The sequence below is a fragment of the Crocodylus porosus genome, unplaced genomic scaffold, assembly GCF_001723895.1.
Source record: "Crocodylus porosus isolate Cpor-Errol unplaced genomic scaffold, CroPor_comp1, whole genome shotgun sequence".
In the NCBI taxonomy this organism is placed as follows: Eukaryota; Metazoa; Chordata; order Crocodylia; family Crocodylidae; genus Crocodylus; species Crocodylus porosus.
In genome coordinates this window covers 51004731-51024607 of record NW_017728949.1, presented here as the reverse complement: position 1 = coordinate 51024607, position 19877 = coordinate 51004731, and the positions used below count along the sequence as shown (strand labels likewise).

At 40.1% G+C, this 19877-nt stretch overlaps 1 protein-coding gene across 3 annotated transcripts in view; it reads right to left on the bottom strand.

Moving 5' to 3' along the window:
* Positions 1–19877, bottom strand: part of RBMS1 (RNA binding motif single stranded interacting protein 1) — a 133954-nt gene that overhangs the window by 29299 nt on the left and 84778 nt on the right. For all 3 annotated transcript variants that reach the window (XM_019553935.1, XM_019553936.1, XM_019553937.1), the window contains exons 5-6: positions 13670–13827; positions 8083–8162 (exon numbers count right to left, since the gene is read on the bottom strand). In XM_019553935.1, the coding sequence (XP_019409480.1) occupies positions 8083–8162; positions 13670–13827 (238 nt within the window). The remainder of the gene's footprint in view (positions 1–8082; positions 8163–13669; positions 13828–19877) is intronic.

Here is a 19877-nt window from a genome sequence, read left to right as displayed (position 1 = left end):
CTCTGGGGTGGAGATCATCAGGACCTGTTGATTTGAACACGTCCAGTCCCACCAGAAGTTCCCTGACTACATCCTCTCTGACCCTGGGCCTGGCTGCATCTCCCCTGGGACCACTGGGGATCCCGGTGGGGGGGATGACCTGGTCCCTGCTCAGAAAAATGGAGGCAAAGAAATTGTTAAATAGGTTAGCTTTGTCGGCTGGTGAGACTACTAGATTCCTAGCGTGTCCTGCAGAGGCCCCACGTTACCCAGAACCTTCTTTTTACCCCCTAAATACAGTTCCTTCTAGTCAGGAACCTTTGGTTTTAAGTCCCAGCAGAAGCACAGGTACACCCCAGTCAAAATTTTCAGGTTTGGCTTCAGCCAACACCAAATGCCTCTGAGGAATGCTTAAAAACACCCTTACACTTCTAGCAGAAAAGGAGGGATAGGGGGTGATATTCCCTTCCAGCACCATGTGACAATCAGCAAAGCACAGAAGCATGGGAAATACCCATATAGTAGAATGCAGACATAGCTATGTCTAGATTATCCCTGACCAGTGGCTATCCAACCTCTTTGTGAACACCTCCAGTGACAGAGAAACCACAACTTACCTAGCCAGTCTATTCCACTGCCTCACTTTTCCAACAGTGAAGAGGTTTTTCCTGGTATCCAACCTAAACCTATTTTGCTGAAACTTCAAGCCATTTGTCCATGTCCTACTCTCTGTTGCAAGAGAGAAAGTGTTCACTCTCTTCTTTATGGCAGTCCTCCAAGTATTTGAAGACTGCTATCATGTCCCCTTAGGTGCCCTTCCTACAAGCTTAAAATGTCTAGCTCCTCCAGCTTCTCATGACATGCTTTACAAGCTCTCGATCATCTTTGTCACCTGTCTGTTGATCCTTTCTAACTTATCATCCCTTTTAAAATGTGCAACCCAAATCTGTACCTAGAACTCTAGACAAGGTCTAAACAGTGCCTAGTAGAGGTGCCATCACGTCCTGTGTCTTGCACCTAATGCCTCTTTGGATGCATCTGAAAATCACATTTGCCTTTTGTACAGCTACATTACACTGATTCATATTGAGTCTGTGATCTATCAAGATTCCCAGATTCTTCTCCATAGTGCTGCCATCCAGCCACTCATTTTGTATTTGTATTTTGATTAGTCTTCCCAAGCTGTAACACCTTGCATCTGTCAGCAGTCAAGTTCATCCAGTTTCATTCCAGACTTCTAATCAATTAAGATCCTTCTGAATTCTGGTCCTGTCCTCCAACATATTCACAATTCTTTCCAGTTTGTATCATCTGCAAACTTGCTCAAGAAGCTTTCTATGCCAGCATTCATATTGTTAATAAACATGCTGAACAGCACTGGGCTCAGGACAGACCTCTGTGGGGCTCCACTCAAAACCTCTACTGAAATAACCATATAACAGCTCTGCTAAAGTGGGCATCGATCTGAGCTTGCTCCCTGCTAGAGAGGAACACCTAACAATTCTTGTTCTGATCTATGACAAACACAATCTGTATTTGGATGTCCTATTCAGACATAGAGAAAAGAAGAAATTTGACATACTTTATCATGTAGGTACAGGAGGCCATATGGGCCTAAGACACATTCTACTGGTAGGTAAGCCTTTGTCCAAAATATTCCTTCCCCCCCCATCCTTAGTGCAGGAGCTCTAACTGTTCCACTAGTGAGCTGCCAAAACTTCCAGCTTCCCTCTGGCACTTTCTGTACTACAGTTGTGTGCCTTCTATTTATTAAAAAATCCTGTAGCACTGTAAGCTGAAAATGATGGCCTATTTAAAATCAAATATAAAGTTAAACAATACACAAAACACAATGATTTCACACAACTTGAACTCTTCGTTTTCATTAGTAAAATGAAACTTCGTTATGTTTGACTGTCACAGACATTTCCAGAATTCTTCACTTTTTCTGTGCAGAAAACAGGCTGAGGCTGGACATATACGGGCTTACACCTCTATCTAACTTTCCACTTGTCACTGTTTATCAAGTCTGCTCCCTGGATAGTACCAAGTATATTTTAGGAAATAAGCAAGTTGTTCTATAAAATGGATGGCTTAATACACGTTAGGGGGCTGATTGTAATACTCTACTTAAAATGGATAGCACTGTACACCAGGACTAACTGCACTGTCCTCAATAGGATTACTCTTGAAATAAGGAGCTATTCACTGAAAAGATGCTACCATCTGTCTTCATTAACCAGTGTATGCAAAGTAAAAACAGACTCAACCTACTGGATATGCGAAAGAGTTATAATTAACTTAATAAATTAAAAGCAACCAGTGAGCGTCTCATCTAGCACTCAAGGGAAATTTTCAACTTCTATTCATAAATCTTTCTATAAACCAAAAATCAGCTGAGGACTGTAATCTGGATTCAGATGCCTTTTTTGGTTCTGTCCTCTACCAACTTGCCAAGGGCCAGAGTCCTACCTTACTTTCTCATCTAATTAAATGGGACTTGGCATGGAAGAAGGGACTACTCCATTTCAGTAAAGGAGGCAGAGCCTAGATCCAAGTTAGGTCAACTGAAACACCCTTTTTGTTGCTTAAACTTGAACTAGTGAATCCTGGCCAGCAGGCATGCAAAATCCTTCCTGCTCTGGATTTCAAACCATAAATCACAAGCATTTTATACAACCTTCTGGAATGGCTTTTAGCTCTGGAATAAACTATAAAAACATATTTCACACAAGTGATGCCTAGGATTTGGTTTCATGAATTATTGTAGAGATGACACATGGATAGCTGAGATGTGATACATGTATAGATACCCTTACATTCAGGTCACAGATGGAAGATCACATTCAAAATCACAGTAAATGAATTTGTACTAAAATTTGGACAAGGGTCCAGGCTGACTTAGCTGTATGCATGCATACAGTTTTTATCTGAAACAGGGTAAAAAATAGCTGGGGTGGGAAGCGATGCGAATTGTCTTTTTGCCAATACTTCATTTTTTGTCAGGAACTACAGATCAACAAGGCAGACATGTCCCCCAAAACAGCCACCTGGTAGTCAAGGTACTCAACTGGGACGTAGCCAACAAGTGCAAGTCCCCAAACCAATGACTAATCATTTATACGAAATGTAAAGATTTCCCATAGAAAATACTGAGAGAAACTCACTTCAGAAAGGCCTGGTGTTTAGGTAACACACTGGATATATGGCAGAATGGTGCAGCTAGGATTTAAATCAAGGTGTCCTACAGCTCAAGCAAGTGGTCTAATCACCAGGTAACTGGCTATTTCAATCTCTCTTTTGTTTTCCATGAAAGATTTTAAAAGGTCTTGGCTTAATCCTAACACAGAACAGAAGAATTCTGGAAATCTTGAAATGGTTCATGGGCTGGGAAGACCATGTCCTACCTAACTCTACTTTCTTGAAGGTCTGAAGCTGCTCCCCGTCACCTAAAATCATCTAATCCTCAGTGAGAGAACCACTTATTCCTGGAAAACTCAGAACTTGAATTCAGCAGACTTTACATTTTTAAACAGAATTTGAATGAGCTTTTCTAAAACCTCAGAAAACTCCTTTTAAAAAAATGGACCAAAATCTGTTATTAGTTATACTTAAGCACACCAGCTCTTAAATAGTGAGCATGACCATAATTTTAACTGTTACCACACTGAACGTTCTGGGCCAAATACCATTCATTGGTCACAACTAGGATACTAGAGCAGGGGTGGGGAAAATGTGGCCTGGGGGCTGGATGCAGCCCGCCAGGCCATTCTATCTGGCTGCAGGGCCCCCCAAAAATGAATTTCTATCTGAAAATTAATATTTATCTGCCCTGGGCTGCCTGTCATGTGGCCCTCAATGGCTTGCTAAAACTCAGTAAGCAGCCTTCTGCCCAAAATAATTGCCTGCCCCTGTGCTAGAGCATGACATGAAACAAAAGTCCCAAAATTACACCCCATGAATAACTGTGTGTGTGAAAACAAATGCTTAGAGAGTCATTCCTTTAGTACAATTTATTCTATAACCTCATTTTTACTGTTATGTGGTTTAGCTGTACAGTTTTTCATCAGACCAAATATCAATGCAATGTCAGTAACTTTGGGACTATGAGGGATATTTGAGGTAAAAAGTAGTATAAATCAGACACAAACTGACTCTGAATGTTTGATGTAAACTTAATTTTTTACCAGTTACATTATTATAACTTTGTTGCTAAATATCTTGCAGTACAATATAGCCTGTTATCCTAATGCTTTTGTCTGGTTTTGGTCCGTTCCTTTCCTATTTTTTTGTGCAGTGCTCATGTATTTTTTGTTTCTTGCCTTTCTTTGTTTCCCTGCCCATTAGATATCTCCATGCTGCTCTACAGGGAGGAGCTGCCTGTCATTTGTGGTTCCACGAGGCAAGCCACTCACGCAGCTGGGGAGAATGCCACAGGAACAGAGAAAGAAACATGTGGTAAATGGGTTGCTTCCTGAGCTTGTGGCTCTCTGCATGCGAGTGGGTCTTGTATGACCAGCTGCATGCAACAAAAGAGACAATAAACAAAGCAAACAAAAAAAGAAATCCTGGAAAAGAAATAACTGCTAACAGAAAATAATACTCTGGTGTTAGGTGGATGGAAACTATTTACATTAAAATGTGTTTAGGACTGGTCTCTGATCCCCAACCCATCTCTTTCCCAGCCCCCATATTAATATCTGAGTGTTTGGGTAAAGACACAGTTTGTTCAGTATCTTGGATACTGCTTAGTGATCTCTCTTGGTCACTTAACAGCCGGCGTCAGAAAGAATTCTATATTGCACCTCCTTTACGGCAGCCATTGCCAGGATAAATACATGGACACTATTCACTGCCTTTGCTCTCATATTTGCATAAAAATGTCCTGCTCTGTCTCCTCATGCTGGCCAGGAAATTCGGCTCCATTTCTTAAAATTATGATTAACCCATTTTCTCACTTAAACCCAAACTCTTATTTTAACTAAGCTGCATGATGAAAGCGTGTTTTAGTTAGACGGCACCTATTTCGTTATGATCCATTCTCTCCTGCCCTTTCCATCTTAGTAACAGTATTTTCATATCTAGCTCTGTTTGCTGACTTCAGCCAAGTTTCTATTACACAATGCTTCAGTTTAAACATACAGTTCCACTTCTGCAGTTTTATTTGGTATGCATCCCAACTTGCTCTTTCCCCACTCTCAAGGATAGTATTTTATCCAACTCTCCCCTATTGCTACACTATCAGTGCGAGCCCTTTCTCACTGGCTTTGCATGGCTTTTTGTATAGGCTGGGCACAATTGGCCACGTTTCTAATCCATTTGTGTGTCATACTGCTGGACTGTGTATAGAATAAGCTGCTCCCAACCTACTGGACTGCATCAGCGGACACATTCACCCACTGTACTAGGGAGCTCCAGGAGGGATTCTAAGTCCAGGAAGAGCACAGACCAACTGCAGATGCTTCCTCAGCCTGATGAAGGGTGTTTGTGCCTGAAAGCTTGCAAAGAAGAATTTTTTCCAAGTATTTAAGTTGATCTAATAAAAAATATTAGAACCTTGTTCTAAGGGATTCTAATATATTCAAGGGGCAGCACTGTTTCTTACCTGCAGATCTGAAAACCCCCAACTTGGCTTTCTCCTGCATACGATAACCAAGCCTTTAATGGACTAGTTTCTCTCAAAGATTCCCTTCTGCACCTGCTCATTTAAATAATGAATAGTGAAATGCTAAGAATTTTTAGTGTTAATGTGAAGACTGTCCCTCTTTCCCCTTTTCAACTGCCCTATACAACTTCATTTTCCCCAGCTAGTCACAATCATACAAGAAAGGCCCTTCCCCACCCTACTTTTTCCTCTATACTCATACAAATTACTATGAGAGTATAATCCTGCCCAGCAGCCCATTTCTTCTACCTGGTAGAACCTGATAGCACAAGGGTGTAACTCTGGCTTCAAAGGGGCCCATCGTAGGCAGGGTGTGATCAGTTATGATAAGCTTGACAGCCTGCCCATCCAAGGGTGGATATTACACACAGCTGCAAATGAGTAAGCTAAAAGGTATTAACAGCAAGCTTCATGATTTTTTTAGTTGCCAGTTTTCTTTGACCCCGATATTCCTTTTCTTTAGGGCAAAATCATCTAAATATTGATTAGAGAGCTCTCTTCCTGCTTTTAGCTTTGGAAGTTTAATGACAGCCAGGCAAATTCAGGATTATACAATAAATCACAAAGCACAAAAGAAATGGGACTGGAGTGCAGTTAACATTCAATGAAAATAGCACCTCTATCTGTTTGCTGGCCGAAGGGATTTTCTAGCTTACAAAATCTGAACAAGCAAAAAAGCTAGAAAGGAAAATGAAAGTTTACAGCTCCTATCTGGAACATCAATAGTTTTCATAAAACTATTGTTTTGTAGGCTAGGAAGGTCACAGTAGTCAGACGGTCTGCAAAAGCCAATCAGGTCAAAATATCACCCTGTATAATATCAGGCTTGTAGACCATAGCAGTAGTACTGATGACATGGCCCTGCATTCAACAAATCTGTGAATTCTGCTAAATACCTTGTCACAAGGACATGAAAAAGGAAAGGATATCAGGCTAGTTTCCTGTGCTTAGAAGCATACCACAGCAGGGACTACCTCATACTGAAGTGATCAGAACACATGGTAGAGGTGATATCTTTTATTAGATCAACTAGATGTTTGCAAAAAAAAAAAAAAATCTTTATTTGCAAGCTTTTGGGCACAAGCACTCTTCTTCAGGCATAGAAGAGATTGTAAAAGTCTCGTAGGCAGAAATGAAAGTTCATCTTTCATAGGAATTTGGTTTCTGAACACCATTTTACCACACCTTTAACTCTCCTATGAAACATGAACTTTCATTTCTGCCTACGAGACTTTTACAATCTTTTTTCCTATGCCTGAAGAAGAGTGCTTGTGCCCAAAAGCTTGAAAATAAATTTTTTTTTTTGCAAACATCTAGTCGATCTAATAAAAGATATCACCTCTACCATGAGTTCTGATTCCTTTTGCCTCTAGACCAATATGGCTACAACCTGGATACTTCAAACTGAAGTGATCTTTCAGGGATGAAGCACATACGTATTAAGGAAATACATGCTTTTCTCATTGTCTGTTTGCAGCTTTCCTTTTCCTGTGCTCTATATATGTCAAGCTGTGTCATGAGTGGGATCATGGAGGCTCTGCTAAATGCACAAAAAACCAGTATTTGTAAAATCTACTCTTGGGAGTTCCTGTAGAATAGTTCCTAAAGGAAGCTTGGAATCCTACCCATATGTTCTTTCCTCATTTATTATTTAGACTTTGCTTCATAATTTATTCTTGCTGTGTGACAAAAAATTCCTTTCCAGTTCCTTAGAGTGACTTAATTTGAATTACGTGGAGTTTTTTTTTCAAATTGGCAAGTAAGTAAATTGATGGTGAAGACATCAGGAGAGTAGAGCTGCATTACTGAACTCCTATGCATTTTGTCTCAAGGGTGTCCATAAAATTCTTTCAGATTTTTGCCTTATTTTCTCCATTTGCTGAGCTCAAGAACTTGAAAGCCTAATTTGGCCCAAAGGATGGAGAAATTCAATACATTTTCAAAAGGACATTAAGTAGATATAGCACAGACATCGTCTGCAGAATTCAATTTACCCACATGCTAATGGCTGTGAAAAAAACAGCAGCAGACAATAAAAGCAGTCAGATATAGGTCACTTTTATTTAAATGAGTACTAAGTAATCCATGGACCATCAGTCAGTGTACTGATTTTAACTGAAACCACACAGGATACAAGTCTACACAGAAAATGGTATCTGAACAGCTTTTTTATTAAAGTAGTGTGGGACCAACTAACATAGGTCCCCAGCATAGTTCTGCTGAGGAAAATGAAGACAATCATGCTGTTACTGTCTATAAAAGTAGAGTTACTGTGTTCCTCTCCAACAAGTTTTCCAGTCATCCAAAGAAATGGTATAACATTTTAATAAATCTACTGTTGAACAAGAAATCAGATATAACAATTCATTGACATGCTTCAACTATATGGACAGCCACCTATTATATATGATGTCAGAATAACAATACAAGAAACATACCAGAAACTCCTGGTGGTGTCTTAATGAATTTCCCATTAAAATGAGCAATCACTGCTTCACATTTTTCTGTTGATTCCATCCTATATAAATACAAAATAAAATATTAAGACAGAAATTAGTTTCTATTTTTAATATATATTTCTGTGAGCACCAGGCTTTTTTGCTTTCTATGGATACCTAGCTTAAAAAAAAACAAAATTAAGAAAACTTTTGCAAGATGGCAGTCTGAAATCTCTGGAAATATAATGTCTCCTTGTATTAGGTCGCAGCCTGCAGAAATCAGATTATTCACATTCTAGGCCAAGGATACTCAGTTTTCATTTAGGCACAACCACTACCAAATTCTTGGAGTTCGGATTCAAAACCCAACGTTCTAAGAAACCCTCTTTGGATAAGGACAGAAGTTACACATAAACCATTTTAAGTGTTCAGAAGCTGGTTTAAACCTGTAACAGAATAGACATTCCATGCACATAACAGAGTTTCAAAATAGCTGAAACTGGTTTAGGATAAACCTGGTTAAATGTAGCATCAGACTTAACTGATTTAGGTCAAATTGGCTTATGAAACTTTTGTCCCAGATCCCTTCCTGGTTCAAGTTAAATCAGAGTCCCCCAGCATCCCAGCATGCTTTGCAGCTCTGGACTGGGCTGTGCAGTCTGGCCCTATTCCCTTCTCACTCTTTTAAAGATGAACAGGAAAAGATCTACGTCCATCTTTATCTACCTTTTTCCATCTTCCAATTTCATAGGGAAGGACAAAGGGAGCCCACTGCTCTATCCCCCAACTTGATTGGATTCTACAGAAAAAAGTGGAGTGGGATAGAAAGTAACGGCAGAAACTTAGCATCTTAGTGAATTAGAAGGAGCAGGGAGCACTCTCCCTTGCAAATTCCTAAACTAAATGCCAAAGCGCACTTGCCCAGTGAACCTTCCCATATTAGTTAATTAGGCAATTAACCAGGTAATCACATGATAGCTAGATCAACTCATACGCATAGTCAGGAGCTGCCTCTGTTACAGTACTGAGGTTTACACTATTTACAGTGCAGTCACAGTGAGTGTAGTGTAGGGTAGCAATACTTAACCCTGCATCAAACCAGGTACTGGACCAGTAGCATTCTAGTTGTGGCAACACAAGCTGGTTTACCCTCTTTCTCTGGTAGGTTTTGCAGCCTGCACGGAATCCTGTACTGCCATGACTACTACCATTACCTGAGCTAGTGAACTGCAGTCCCTGCTGTGACATCTCCTGAAGTTCAAGAAACAAATGAAGCAGGAACAGGGACTAAGAGTTGCCACCTTGCAACCACAGAAAATCCTGATAGGGGTAACCTGCAGATGGTGGAATGGGAGGTAACAAGAGATCTCACGATAGCTAGATGCTGTAGCACAGGTTTGGGGGGCTAAAACTGAAAATGGCACTGACTCAGCTGTACAGATGTTTCATGGAGAAAATACCCATGAGCTAGGACAGTATGAACCCAGACTCTGATGCTGGTAGGTGTGGGATTCTAGCCAAATACATCTCCCAGCACTATGTATCCATAGATCAGGCAAAGAATGACAAAGACACTAGCAATGAAAGCTATGCAGTCCTTCTTCAACACTGCCCTCGGCAAAGCAGACAGATTAATTCATACGGTCATTCACAATCTAAAACTTGGCCTCCTTGAAAGACAGACAACACACGTTAGTTTTACCTTCAATAGTGGATTTTTATAATGTTCTCAAAGCATTACAACGACACAGTGAACTCTGTTCACACAGTGCTCTGAACTGCTGCCAGACTCTTCAGAGCTTGCCTGGGTATGTGTACATGAGCTGCAATCACACCTTTGAATTGCAGCACATACATCCCAGTAGTCAGTATCACTTTGACTGAACTCAAAACAGCTGACTTGCAGGTAAGGGGCAAAATATAGCAATTTTAGTCAGAGTAAAATGTAACAGTTGTTTGTAAAATGATGGTCCAATAATATTAAAAAAAATACATATATGGATTTCTTTTTAATTTTCACATTTAGTTTTTGTAAACCCAGACCCACAAATTAAGCCTAATGACACATGCATATTGATAGAGCAGAATGAAGCACCATCTACTGAGAGACCCAGAGCTAGCTCTGAATGTATGGATGACAGTACAGCCATGTTAACACAGCACTGTTTAGCCCTGCTGAGAGGAAGAATGCTAAGCTAATATGGCTGTACTGCTTCTGATTTGCAAGCCAGCCAGTTTTTAGCTAGCTCAGGTGTCTCTGCATAGTACTTCATTTTGCCTTGTAGACCTACCCTTAGACACCTCCTGCTCAGTGGCAAAGTAGCAACAGGCAGAAAAGAGAAGTAAATCTTCCCAGTTTTGGACTTCAGGTAGCCTTGCCACTTACTGCTTGGGAACTTTACTGATAGCCAAGAGCCAGGATCAACAAAATAGCAGCATTTGTTCACAGACCAAACAAATCCAAAAGAGCTTGGGGGGACTCAGGGTTGCTGGATCTGAATATCAGAAATTTAATTTTCTGGTTTAAAGAAAATCCCATAAGTCATCGGTCTCAATCACCGGACTTAATCACCTTCAGTCTGGAGAAACACCCACTCATTCACATTCCAATATTAAACTTGCATTGCAAGTGTCAATCTGAATAGATAGCAGTCAGTTTTGCACAGTTGATCTATATGGGCTCCTTTTGCTGTTCATGTAAAAGTCAAGCCTGGCAGAAACTGTACTAGAGTGTGGAATTTCATTTAAATCTTTCTTTTTAAATATTTGTTTATAATCATAACTTTACACAGAACTCCTTAAAGGAGTTGGAAGTGGGACGAAGGAAAGACATGACCCCAGCTTTAAAGACAAACTGCAAGTTGAGATAGCAGAATATGGGATTAAAAAATATAATCACTTTAGACTGCAAGGTCTTTTGGGACAAAAATTGGTCAGTGGGTGCATATGGACATAAGGAAGAATTTCTTTACTGTCCGAGCCCCCAAGGTCTGGAATAGCCTGCCATCGGAGGTTGTTCAAGCACCTACATTGAACACCTTCAAGAGTAAATTGTATGATATAACCCCAGCTGACTTCCTGCCCTTTGGGCGGGGGGCTGGACTCAATGATCTTCCGAGGTCCCTTCTAGCCCTAATATCTATGAAATCCATGAAATTATTTAATAGATTTCACAAACATTAGGGCTGGAAGGGACCTTGCTAGATCACTGGGTCCAGCCCCCTGTACAAGGAGCAGGAAGTCAGCTGGGGTCAAATGATCCCAGCAAGATAGGCATCCAAGTGTTTCTTGCAAGTGTCCAGAGTAGGTGCTTGCACCACTCCGAGGGGGATTTTATTCCAGGCTTGGGGGCTTGGACAGTAAAGAAGTTTTTACTTGGTTTTCCTGGAGTTCGTAACTGTTAGACCCTGTCTTCCCTTGGGGTGCCCTGGTGAACAGACATTCTCCCAGCTCCTGATGCACATCCCTTATTTACTTATAGGCAGCCACCAAATCCTCCCCAAGCCTTCGCTTCTCTAGGCCAGTGGTTCTCAACCTGCCGATCAATGTGGCAAAAGTGAAACTGGAAGTCCCACTGTGTTACTTAGCTTCACCACCACGAGCTGAGTCCCACTCTCCATATAGCCCCGGGCAAAGCAGCCTGCACGGGACCTCCCCCCCTATCCCCTGGCACACTGACACTGGGGAGTGAAAGCCACGGCGCACTGGACACAGCAGGAACGGCAACAGCTGGAACTTCTGGCCCGAGCAGGCAAAGACCAAAACACAGTGCCTGTGTCTCACATACCCGCAGCGCTATGTGTACCATGGGTTGAGAAACACTGCTCTAAGATGAAGAGTCCCATTTCTCTCAGCCTCTCTTCATAAGGCCTGTTCTCTTGTCCTCTAATCATACACATGGCTCTCCTCTGGACTCTCTCAGCATGTCCTTCCTAAAGTGTGCAGCCCCAGAACTGGACACAGTATTCCAGCTGCAGCCTCACCAGGGCCAAGTAAAGCAGGAGGATGACTTCCTGGCTCTTGCTGGAGATGCATCATAGATGCAGGCCAGGATTTTGTTTGCTTTGCTGGCTGCAACATCGCATTGGTGGCTCATGTTTATCTTGTAGTCAATCAGGACCCCCAAGTCTCTTAAGGTCATGGTGCCAGTAAGTGTAGTACTGCTGAGCCTGTAAGTGTGATGTGGGTTTTTTCTCCTGAGGTGAAGAACCTTACATTTCTCCATGTTGAAAGCCATCAGGTTTTGATCCGCCCACCTTGCAAGCCTGTCCAGGTTGGCCCGAATTGCCAGCCTATTCTCCAGCGTGACCACACTTCCCCATAATTTGGTGCCATCAGCGAATTTAGCCAGTCCGCTTCTGATACCTGAATCCAGATAGTTTATAAATATGTTAAAGAATACTCGTCCAAGTACGGGATGCCACTAGTCACCATGAGCCATGTTAACATGATTCCATTGACTACCACTCTCTGGGTCTGACCATGGAGCCAGTTTCCCAGCCATTGGACCGTCATTCTGCAAGGTTTCTCCCTTATAAAAGGGAGCCTCTACTCTCAGGGAGCCTCTGGCCACTCCTAGGTGAGCTGAGCAGGGGTAAAGCTGATAATATTGCAGAAAACCTACTGAGAAAGTAGATTACGAAGCTAAGGTCTCTTAAAATGCTCTTCTGGCATTTAATGCTATAAGAAAACCTGAGGCAAGACTTGCTACAAATATCTCTTGTTCAAAGTAGAACAAAAACCCAACTTTAGCAGCCAAGAAGCTAGTAACTTAAGGAAATATAGACTCTCATAGATTAAATACCTGGGAGATGACTGGACTGTGGAAAAAATGCCTGAATTTGTTAAGCATTACTGTGATTTGTGTGTCAAATGTGAGATTTATTGTGGATGACTAAAACATTTTCTCACAAATTGGCAACAGGCCAGATTGTACCAGGAAATGATAATAAGTCACTTGATGGAAGGAGAAGTAGTTCAGTATATATTTCTTGCTTAGCCTCAACAGCTGGATTGGAGAAACAAGATCAAAACTTTGCTCACACAGTGCTTAACAAGGAAAATTTTTTTTTGCATCTGAAGAGACCCTACTTAGTCAAAACAGAGGTCAGATTATCACCCTGATCCATAGTTACTGGCTTATAGGGAGAAAGAGCTAGTGGTCTCAGGGTTTCAGATTAAGGCCTTCCACTACTACTGGCAAACACTGGGTTGGTGATGAACTTTCTGACACTTGCTAAAGAGTGGGGAAGTAGAATTAATAGTTGGTACAAGGAAGACACAGAAAGAAGAGTCTTATTCAACTTGAATGTGTGTGAGGATGCACAACTGAGTGAAATCTTAGCCTTAAATCCTAACCAAGAGACAGACTGCCTAAGCAAATGACAAATTAGCAAAATCCTTCTGTATATCCATTTGGAAATTTCTTTTCAAAAGAAATTTGGTGCATTTTCTCCAATGGCCTCTCTCCTGTCACTGAGTGACAAATATTTAGAAAAACATGTTATGTATAAAGAGTAGTTCTGATGGATATACTGTTACCTGTGCAACAGAATGAATTAAAAAAAAATGGTTAAGAAAACTCTACCTTGCAAAGCCAACACCACGACTTGTACCACTGGAATCACGAAGTATCCTTGTGGAGATAACTTGCCCAAATGGTTTGAGCATATTCTCTAGCTCCTGCTCATCCATTGAAAGTGGTAAGTTGGAAATATACAGGTTAGTTGGATCTTGTTCTTGTTGCTGAAACAAAATTAAATACTGCCATTAGTTTTCTAATGCCAGAGCCACTGAGCATCGGTTGTGTGGATCAATACATATACTTCTATATTGTGATTTTTGGGTTTCTTTATATAAGCTCTTCTTTACTAGTTTAGCCACTTTAAACTACTGTCTCTATACAATGACATTCAAGGGCAGGAAAAATTGCTTATATCATTTCTAGGATCAGTTTTACTGACCTTGAATAGTCAATAAAACCAAAAGAAATGAGGATGAGGGTGAATAAATGGCTACAGCTTATAGCTTATCTTTGTTTTGATGTTTTGGAAAGAAAGAAAATATTCCAATCAGAAAAAACAAAGATTGAAGCTGAGAAGGAAGGAAAAATTAGACTGATGGAAAAAAGTGACCTGAAAATAATGGAGAAAAGTAGGGCGATGTATATTAGAAGGGAAGGGGGAAAAAACCTGGACTGAGGAAACAAGCAGGGGCTGAAAAACAAGGGAGAAAGAATACATTTTTGAGAATAAGGTATATCACAAATATTACCATAAAGTTGTTAATTGTCTGATATAGAGAGACCTGGATGTTTTAAGATTTCATAAAACTTTCCTGTTTTACAGTGGTACAAAACAGACATTTCATATTTTCTTCTTAAAAAATACCTGAGTGAGAGAAAGAAAAAGACCAGAATAGCCAGGAGCTGAGTGGTTAAGGCAGGTATTTGAGACATGGAAGACTGTGTTTCAGAGCAGGGCCCTGAACCTGGATCTCTAGCATTCCAGGGGAATGGCCAACTATGCAGACCCCGGCTGTTTCTGATTTTGACCATTCTGGAAACAACATTGATATATTCCTACATGAGTGTTCTCCTCTGGGTTCTCCAACCTTGTTAGGATGTCACTACTATTCTTCCTGTTGTTGCTAATTCTGGCCATACCTCACAATGACTTCATTCTTAAACTGTAAAGCAATCTGTGCAAGCAGACCTTTGTCTATACAGTATCTTAAGTATTCTACATAGATGTAAGGATCCATCTTAAAAGAATAACTGTCTGCAGGATTGAATCTGTCCTGTATAGGGAAGGCTTTTTGCTTGGCTGGTTCTTCGGTGTTTTTCTTTCTTTCTTTTTTTGTATAACTGATGATGAAATTTAAACCAATATAGTTATGCTGATACTACCCTGTCTTTGGCCACTCTTATTTCATATAACAATGCCTATTTTGGTTTACCTTATCTTAACTGGGAATGGCCCATGCAGGTCCTCATGGCTCTGGAAATTTGGTGGTGGGTGAACAGTAGCACTACTCCCCCACTGCCAAATTTCTGTACCCATAGGAGCTGGGAGGGTATAGTGCCAGGTATCCAGGCCAGGGCCCAATTCCAGCATGCGGGGGTGGTGCTGGGCCTTGGGATCCAATTCCAGCACAGAAAGGCGAGAGAGGTGGTGCAGGGCCCCAGGGCCCAATTCTGGCCTGCAGGGCTTGAACTTGACATGCCCCACTCATCTGGCCTATGGGTGAGCACCACTGGTTTAAGTCAAATACCTATATTTGTACTTCTACAGTCCTGATTTCTACCATACTGAGCACCTTTAATAATGCATTATCTGATATAATTATTTATCAAGGATCATAAGACTGCAACTCAGTTGACACCCTTAAATATGCACTCCCAATTCCTCAAGAGGGCATATCTAAATGTGCATTCACCCACTATATCATAAATGCACACAAGAATATACATTGTGCATTTGTTCACCTTGACCCTAAAGTCTTGGAAAGTATGGGGTTTGTTGTTACAAACTTTCTTCTAATGGTGGGCCAGAGTTATCGAGATTAAATAACCTTTAACTGGAAACATGCTCAGGGACACTTTCCTTTTTTGCCCACTCTCTTGTTAATACTATTCCAATTCTCAACTAAACCATGTTGTCACTTATCAACTGATAACATTTTGCATACAAGGCAATTTTTTGTTGTTTTAATCAGTCCCCTTCACTGCAATACAAATGGCCTGTGACTAAGTTCTTTTTTTCCCATGGAAAAAATACTACTTCTGAATGTGAGGCAGGTCATACAACAATTTGATGACTTTGGACACTTATTGAAAATAATATGGAATCCGCATAGTATACAGAGAGGGTCTGTGGCTTAAGTGTACAGCTCACATTAATATTCATTACTGTATAGTGTTTGAACTCACAAGGGAAAAGTCTGCATTACCACAGCAATATTTTTAAATGAAGTTCAGATTTCTTTACTACAAATTTGAAATGAGGATAATTTTAATGTTCACAGAATTAGCTAGTTTCTTGGTTTCTATTAGACAATTATCTGTATATACACTGAAAAGTGTAGGCTTTGACTTCATGGTTTCTCTTTAATGAACACCATTTGTAAAAGCTTTAATTGAAGTTTTAGCCCCTGGCATATAACACTGCATTCCCAGAAAAATCTGAGATTTCACAAGATCTTGGCAACATTTGGAAAACTGAAAAATTATGACAATTTGTAATATCAATAAATAAAATCTATGTGAAAAATAGGAGAAGCCACATTCTGAAACAACAAATAAAGGCAGAGAATCATTTTCACTGCAGAAGGTCAGAATAATTAGGTTTCATGTGGGTGAACTGAACAGATCACATTCTCAGTTCTGGAGCAGTTATTCTAATCTGTAGGTTGTTGGATGCAATGCATGTTAAGGCTGATAGATCACAAACCTTGGCATGCAGGGGGTAAAAAGGCCTCCTGTGATTAACCCCTTCAAGGATGGTATTCCTGCTACAGCTTCAACACATACCGTAACTCTTTGTATACAAAATGATTGTTTTCTATAAAAGCCTATCAATATTTTATCAGAAGAGCCTGGATTACTTAACATGTTTTAAAGGTTATAGGTATATATATCACTTGCTCTATTTGTAAGTCCCTGTGAAATTGTAAGCACAGTATTTTAAGGACATTAAAACCTATTCCCTCCAACCTGGTAACATTTTATGAACAGTGGTTCTCTGAGTTCCCACGTAGGTGTTTGGAGGAGATTCAGCTCCAACTTCCATCTTTTTTACTTTCTCTTAATGGGTATACTGGACCTAGAAAGACTTCCTTAAAACTCAGTTAACTCTGCCCTTGCTATCCTAACAGGACATGCTGACCATTGTGTTAGATTGGATGGGCAAAGAAAAGAGAGAGTTAAAAGGTTTTTTCCTCTTATTTCTACAGCTATTCAAACAAAATGATGGAGGTGGGAGAGATGGTAAAATTGAAAAAGTACAGTGGGAACAAGACAGAAAATAAATTCGTCCAAACCTTCCAAAAGGCCAGAAAAAAAATTCTGCATTTTGAAATACTATAGATTAAAATATTTTATGCAAGAAACAGACTTCAACAGACTATCCAAACTAAACAGGCTGTAGTTAGTGCAGATGCCCAAGCTAGCTTTAAGTGAGCTAGCCTGGATACTGGAAGCAGGTTTAGTATAGCACAATGGATATCTGACGTGGCTAATTTACCCTGCTTCTTGGGTGTGAAACAAGAAAAACTGCTTTCGATACCCAAGCTAGCTAGTTTCCCCTTCTCTCCTACGCTACACTGCAATGTGCACAATGCATCATAAGAAAATCTAGTTTGCATTTCTTCAGAATTCTACAATAGTTTGCCAGTAGAAAACTTCTATCTAGAAATGTATCTTACACTTGGTGTTTCATCCCCCATGATAAATAACGTGTTTATAAAAGATAGGATGTTATTATCTTTCTCCTAGCACACTGGACTTCCATAGCCACAACCAATTCTCCTTTATCACATTTTATACAAAAAGGCGCCACACAAACACATGCTTGCTTTCACATAATATTTTGGCACCATAGTTGGTAAAACTGTTTTAAATTCAGGAAGTCAGAAGAAAGACAAACAAACTTTTAAACTCTGTCTAACTCTGGCAGGCAGTAGCTTAGTACATTATTAACTTTGGCAATTTCTCTTCTTATTGATAACTATCTCAATATTGTAGTCTGTCTGGCATTATTTCTGAGATGAGACCTTCCCCCACTTCTAGGTCTAGCAAGCAAGCACGAACACAGACCATCTAGAACTTACCTACAGATCAACCATTGGATTTAACTGAAAAAATGAGTTTGGGCAAATGTTGATTGTTCTAAACTTTACACACAGTGAATCCATTTGAACTGATATCACATAAAAATTCATGGCCACATTGTGAACTAAACTTGAAAAGAAGCGAATGGGGGTACTGCCTGTTCCAACAAGTGTCCTAAAAGATCAACACAAAGGCTTTGCCGACTCCAGTGGGCTTAGCCAGCCAGAATTTAAAAGATTTGACTCAGTAATTTATGTATATAGTGCTTTACCTGGTAATAAGCATGATAATCTCTAGTGCTGAACACCTTCATCCTGCACTGACTCTGGGCTGAGCTGGAAACACTCAGCACTTACCAGGATATGGCCCACTCCTATGGTCTTTTAGGAAGGTAAAAACTGGAGAACTATTTCAGGAAGTATTCCTTTTAATAAGTGGAATCAGCAAGCTTACTTTATTCCTTTCTTACCCCCAACCCTTCTAAGCAAGTCCTCAGTCATCTCTGGTTGGATATTATGAGACAAAGATAAAAAGAGTACTTCTTTATCTTAGTGTATGCAACATGTTTCCTCTAAATTAATAAGCACATAAAAAGAACACAAAGTTACCAAAATTCATGTAAGAGAAAAATGGGGATCAAAAGTCTCATGTGGTATAAAACTTTGTCATCATCTGAAATAAATTAATAAAAGTCTCCCTGTGCATATGGAACAGTTCTTAAAATGCAAGAAAGAAACTTGGCAAAGTGCTAAAACATCTGTTTTCTCTTGTTCTGTGTAAGGTCACTGCTAAAAGATAGCAATTCAGAAACATGTGACCAGACATCACTCACAGCACTGAAGATCCTTGGACTGATGGAAAAGGGATTAAATAATTGTTTGCTTTCATACAGAAAACAATTTTCAAGTTTTCAGTTGGCCTATATCCAATCAATATCAGTCATCACCCCAGCTTTAATACCGTCTGTCCAGAAGTTTTAAACAAGAGACTTGAAACATCATTAGCAATTTTTACTTGCTATCTAGCATTCCAAAACAAACTGGCTGTATCTTTAATTAGCTAGCTAAATATCATAATTTATTTTCATAAAGCACAGCTGTAGTATAAATGAACAGAAACAGGAGCCATCTAAAAAGATATTTTGAGCTAAAATAAATCACTGAAGTCAAGTTTGCAATTAGATTGTCATTTTAATCATATGCTTCTGGCATTTTTGCTCTCTCTCTAAGCTACAACAATGGCACAAAATGTATAGTCTCTATAGCTGGCCCATGTGTGTCCTCCGCATTTCTTCAGTACAAAGCTGTACTTTGCCAAAAGTACAGGTCCCAGGATGGAAGCTCCACTTTGTTCTAAACAGGATGTAACACTACAGACAGAAACATGTAATTTCTCTAGTGCTTTTTAGAAAGGAAGCAGTTGCTAACTGTTCCATTTTACTGCTGGAGCCCTGAAATGATGGTCATTCAGCAACTCAGCAGGCAAAGATTAGCTTGCCTTTAATTTAGTCTCTATATATTTAATTAACTTACTTCTGAAATAATTTCCATTGGATGTTGTTTAAAGTACCTTCTAGATTTCTATTAAAGCTAACTGGAATTTGTTCATACAAATATAAGGACAATGGCTTAATTTAACTCAGCTTGTCCATTATGTTATGGGTTTCATTCTATTGCCTACAGAAATGCCTAGAAAATGGGTAGATGAAAACTTTTTACATGAAAAAAATGGCTGTAAGAAAACAATTTATTAGAGTACAGCTGTGCAACTTCTAAGCCCCTGGACCCCAGGGGCCACATGCCCTGGAGGCTGCCCTAATGGGCACTACATGGCATGAAGGACATACCAGGTACACAGTGCAGATGCTTACCTCCCCACCCCCACCGCTTCCCCCAACTTCTGTGACCATGGGTGCACAAGTGTGAGCACTCCCTCCTACTCCTTGCACCACATGGCCATGATCCCT